This window comes from Chaetura pelagica, unplaced genomic scaffold (genome assembly GCF_000747805.2).
Source record: "Chaetura pelagica isolate M959 unplaced genomic scaffold, ChaPel_1.0 scaffold115, whole genome shotgun sequence".
In the NCBI taxonomy this organism is placed as follows: Eukaryota; Metazoa; Chordata; class Aves; order Apodiformes; family Apodidae; genus Chaetura; species Chaetura pelagica.
The window spans coordinates 2,757,249-2,762,852 of record NW_009953761.1 but is presented as its reverse complement, the minus strand read 5'-3'; the positions used below and the strand labels follow the sequence as shown (position 1 = coordinate 2,762,852).

At 37.3% G+C, this 5,604-nt stretch overlaps 1 protein-coding gene across 1 annotated transcript in view; it reads left to right on the top strand.

Moving 5' to 3' along the window:
• The window catches only part of WBP4 (WW domain binding protein 4), a 15,267-nt gene extending 10,645 nt beyond the window's left edge, over positions 1 to 4,622 (top strand). Inside the window, exons 8-10 of the mRNA XM_010000875.1 lie at positions 1,433 to 1,578; positions 2,538 to 2,770; positions 4,415 to 4,622. Of these exons, the coding sequence (XP_009999177.1) occupies positions 1,433 to 1,578; positions 2,538 to 2,770; positions 4,415 to 4,622 (587 nt within the window). The remainder of the gene's footprint in view (positions 1 to 1,432; positions 1,579 to 2,537; positions 2,771 to 4,414) is intronic.
• The last annotated feature ends 982 nt before the right edge of the window (positions 4,623 to 5,604 follow it).

Below are 5,604 nucleotides of genomic sequence, written 5' to 3'. Positions count from 1 at the left end.
TTCCTGACAATGCTAAAAATAGGAAGCAAAAAAACAATAAAACTTTTCCATTTTTCAGCATGCCACTCCCCTGCTCAAATGATTTGTGATTTAGTTTTTTAAATTATTATTTTGAAAGGGAAATGAGATGCTGATTATTTTTAAACATTGCCTTCGAAGTTCAGATACATTTTGTGCCTTTGGTTGTATTGGTTTTTAAGGGTCTTCATGGCTACGACACTCACAAAGAATGTCTTTGTAATCATATTTGGTAAAATTCTGGTTTGTGAGATTTTAAAGTGATCCCTTATTTTTATGTAGCTGAAAATAATATTGGAAATGCTTGAAAATTACTTGCCAGTTCTGTTAACACTAATCCTATCCACTGAAGACAGGACAAATTGTTAACCAAGGGGACTGATGTAGTGTCTCATCTCAAGCGTGTCACTGAAGAGGCCAGTATCTCTAGGCTTAGCTCCTGCTACGAGTCCTGCTTTGGGAGGTTGCCCTCCACTCAGCTAGCTATACATGACACCTAGGAAAGTGAGCCCTCTCAGTTACTGGTGTAAAGCTGCATGGCAGCAGTACCCTTAAGAGGCTGTTTTCTTCATTCAAAGCCACCGTTGCCAGTTTCTTACACCTCTGCTTCTTCAAGATGCATTTAGAAGCATACCTGTTAAATTATGTTTTCAGTTAGGGATTTCTTTGGGAACAGACAAAATAATCGGGAAAATAGTAGTTTTATTACATTTGAAAGCTTACATTAAATTATAGATTGAAAGTTGGTGTACTTTTGCCTTCTTGTTACTAAAACCCATTCTAAGACCTTTGAGTCAACTTCTGTTTAACTATTTCCTGTCGGTATATTAGCTGGGATCATATACCTTCTCATTGAAAGTGAGGTGGTAACCTGTAGATACTTTCATGTCTTTTCAGAATAATGTTTGTGTTTCCTTGTTTACTTGACAGCTCTTTAATTAGAGACCTAATGTTACCAAGCCAGGTAGCACAGGGAAGGTGTTTATCTGCCTGGGCCCCTGAGGCTGGCAGTTACCATTCTTTACCTTATCATGTCTTTGTAATCAATGGACGACTCAAATCAAATAGGCACCTCTAGAGGGCAATTCATCTGTCCTGTGTTAGGATGAGAGGGATCATGTTCTTTTGGACCACACCTTGCCGTGCATGATATTTTTCTTAAGCATTAATTACAACAAGCTTTATCAACGGTGAACTCAGCTGTCATGACAGGATCTCTGCTGGGAAGCAAAGTGTTACCTTTCTGATTACGTTTTTTAAAACAAACATACCGAACAAAGGCAGAAGCCTTGTGCTAAATTATTTACTGTATTTTTGCATAAGGCGCAGTGTTTCTGAAAGGTAATGTCATCAAAGCAATAACAGATCAGAAATAGAAATATAAATAATGTCGTTATTCACATGTCTTGGACAGTATCCACATGGGAGAAACCAGTTGGTTTTGAGAAGAGTCAACGTGATAAGCATTCTGAAGAGCTGGCAGAAACAGATTCCAAAGACTCTGAATCAGACTTGGAAGACAGTGAAAATGAAGCAGACAGTTCAGAAACAAATATCAAGGTAAGTTCTTTCTTCAAATTTATTTTACATACAGCATTAATTTCCTAGCATAGATAATTATCTTTTATCTCTTGTGATAGGCTGTACTCCTTGTAATGAGGTTAAACCACATGACTGAAAGCAGAGCTTGGCACTTGTTTGAAGAGTAAAATTAATCTTTTTTCAATTATTTGGCCCATTAGTCACACTGTTTCAGGACAGAAAACATGATCTTTCCTTCAGCCCACCCAAAGTAGATTGAATCTTACAAGAAATGGGATGTTCTCTGAGAAAGGTCACTGTCGTCTCTCCAAAATAATCCACACATTGACTTGGATTTCAGTGTGAGGACATGACTTCTAACCTTCAGTGGTAAATTTGACTGCCTGGAGAACTGGGACTTCAAGGAATGCCTTTGACTGAAAATTACATTGTTGTAGTTTCCTCATTAATTGAGAAAAACATTGGCAGCATGTTGTACAAAACCTGTATCAATTATATATTTTTGTCTTCAGATTTAAAACTTAAGATAAAAGGTGTGATTATGGCTCTGGTTGGATGAGAATTTTTTTCTGAAATGGGTAGTACAGAAGAGGCAGAGACAGTTTAAATATAAAATGTATTCATAGACAGGTGTTAATTCTACAATATGTATTTTTTGTATTGCTCTGTGTCATTAAAACTACTACTTGGTAGTAGCTGTAAAGCATGTGTATCTGCAGGCACAGAAAGCTGTATATTAATGTGGGCTGCTTGTTTGTTTTTTTAAACATACTTTAAGTTTGCATTGGCTGCTCCTTGCTAACTTCAGCCTTAATAAGTGGGATTTTCCAACTTTTAACTATATGAGTTTATTGTTTCAAGTTACTCTTGGTTGAAAAGTATGAATAGTAGACAATAGTAAATAAAAGATGTAAAATAAAGCTACATTGTGTTTTTATTTAGGCATTTTTGCTTAAGATGGGTTTTTTCCTCTTTAGAGGAAAGGAGATAAAAGTGAAGAATCAGAGGAAGGGAAAAAATCTCCCAGAGCTAAAAAGTTAAGTCCTTACGGGAAATGGCGACCAGTTAACTCAGAAGTAAGTGTTGATAAAGAGGAGAGTACTTCAGCTTCCCAAGAAGCCTCCAGTGATTCACCTAACAAGACCAACCCTTACGGAAAATGGAAAGCACTTAAGGAGGAAGGAGAAGGAGAAGAAGAAGCAGAAGCATGGTGAGGATCTTTTAACTCTAGTTCTTTTCACAGTATTTGTTTCCAGAATATTTGTTTTCAGAGCTGAAGCTTTTATTTCTGAATTCTGGCAGAATTAGCGCAGCAGAGATTGTAAACACAGCCCAAATGCAATTATTTCCACAGTGATTATATAATAGCTTTGCCTGGCCAGATAATGATGGTGTTTTGGTTTTAGTGTAAAAGTTCTCCATGAGTACAAAGTAAATTAAAGTGATTTATAGGATCCCTGTCATCCATAATTATTCTCAGAGGCTGAGTATTAACTATTTAAATGTAGTTACTCTAAGCTTATGGTCCTTAACATCATCTCCTTCCACAATCTGGTTCAGCTGCCTCAGGAGCTCTTGTGACTGTTTTCTGAATGGCTTCCAGCCTTGCAATAGCCCAGGCAGCTTTCTCAGGGCCTTTAGCTTCCACCCTAAATTCTATTTCTTTCTGCTGAGTAATTAGTTGGACTAAGTCTGGCTGCAGTTCAACATCTATCTTGATCTTCTAGGGCCAGAAGCAACCTGATCTTTATCATACTGGGTTAGCATTCCTTTGAATTCCTTCCCCATGGGATCAATAGTTGCTGACATAATGAGTATGCTTTTTTAGACACTGAGCAATGTCTACCTAAGCCTGGTATGTTTGGTCGAGTTATTTCCACAGGCAGGGAACAATTTCCTACTTTGTGGTGTTGTGCTGACTCCAACTGTTCACTTGAAGGACACAGCCTAAAAAACACTTCAGATTTTTTGTCTCACTTTCACCTGGTATTGCAGCAAAAGACTTCTGCTTGAACTGTTTTTCAGGATTTTTTGTTCCCTGATTTCCCTCATTTCAAAACAAAGTTAAGCAAGACCAAAACAAAATTCATTACAATCTCTTCTGTTGTCACTATGGGTAAGTCTTAGAAGTTCTTGCAGTGTGGTGGGAGACACTTTCTACAATGATTTCAATAAGGAGATCGAAGACAAAACTTATGTAGTCTAGTTATGCCAATTTTAAATCTGGAAGCTGTCTCACCCTCTCCCGTGTCCAGCCAGTGCACTGCGGATGTTTTCATGAGATGCATCTGATCAGGAGGGGTTTGTTTTGTCTTACTGCTTAATGCATGAGAGGGCTCATTTTCTCGTGCAATGTTCAGACCAGTATTAGTGGTGATCCTCTCCAGAGCTGGTTCTCCCAGCTTGGGGTCATTGGCTGATCTGGTAAGCCTGTTCTCTGTTCTGTCATGCAGACCTTCTAGGGCGGACACCTGCGGAAAACTACATAGTAGCATTTTGGCAGGCAACTCTTGCTAATTACTCACTGACTACTGTCTCTCAACATTTTAGATTTACATGCTGCAGTGCTGTTGTCTTCTACAGGACTACTGACATGAACAATGCTTGGGCCATGGTATAAGCTCTGTAGAGAATGAGGTCTTAGTTTTTTTACTTTTCATACAAGCCCACACAGAAGAAAAAATGAAGAACATGGGGGTTTTCTTCATGCCTGTCAAGATGATGATCTTGGCCAGAAAACTGCATAGAGCTCAAAACTGCTTTGCCAATTAAATATGTGTGTTACTGTCTGCCGTACAACATCTTGTTTTCTCCATGCAGATTAACCCTTCTATGTTTTCCTCTCTTCTCCCAGTGAAAAAGTGGACCTGGAGCTTCCTAGTACAGAGAATGAGAGTCTACCACCTCCAGTGGTAGAGATTCCAGAAGATGATACAGTGATATTTAAAGAGAAGACAGTCACCTCCCTTGGAGACCTGACCGAAGGGGTGCCAACATTTAAAAAGAGGAAATTTGAAAATGGAAAATCTAGAAACTTAAGACAAAGACTAAGTGATCAGTAATACCTAACACATAAATTTAGATTCTGTTTAAGCTAGAGTGAATCAAAAGTTTAGTATTTTAAACAGGCTTTTATAAAGAAAATGTTGGATAGAAATTAAGGATTTATAAGTATTAAAACATATGTGAGTTGTAATATTTTTCTATTTTATTTTGATGTGATTGATTTTGGAGTGGAATTTGGTGTTTTATTACTTATGCAATATTGTAAATACATTTATTTTTTATTTTAACCATGCTATCTAAGTTTGATTTGCTGTGTTTGCTGTTTTAAACATATTGTGTAAGGTTTTTTACTCCCTTTCTAATTATTGGAGAATTCAGTAATCCTTAATCTGGCAAAAATTATGCTGACCTTTTATTTTTACAGAGTTAGTGGCATGTACTAGAGAGTAAAATCATCCTCCACGATTGGTTATTTGGAGTAGCTTCCTAACTACTGAGTAAAAATATGCTTACTAACCTTTGGCTCTTAGCTTGCAAAAGAGTAGGTGGTGAGAATGCCAACATTTCAAGGAGATCATTTGAAAGCTGCTTTTAGAGGAGTTAGTCACATCAGCGCCACTCATTTCAAGTAAGACATTTCTGCACATGCATGATAAATGTATTAAACCTCTGCAGAAGATTTGAACCTGTTAGATCTTCACTTTTAATAACAGCACCAGAGCCACCCCCATTAGAGTAGGTGTTTCTCTGGTGTCTTCCTGTTGTGTTTTGCTTCATTATTGTCTCTACTTGAATTTTTCTTTCTTTTCACACATGAAGTTTTTTCAAGTAAGACATTTCTGCACATGCATGATAAATGTATTAAACCTCTGCAGAAGATTTGAACCTGTTAGATCTTCACTTTTAATAACAGCACCAGAGCCACCCCCATTAGAGTAGGTGTTTCTCTGGTGTCTTCCTGTTGTGTTTTGCTTCATTATTGTCTCTACTTGAATTTTTCTTTCTTTTCACACATGAAGTTTTTATTTTCTTTTTTTT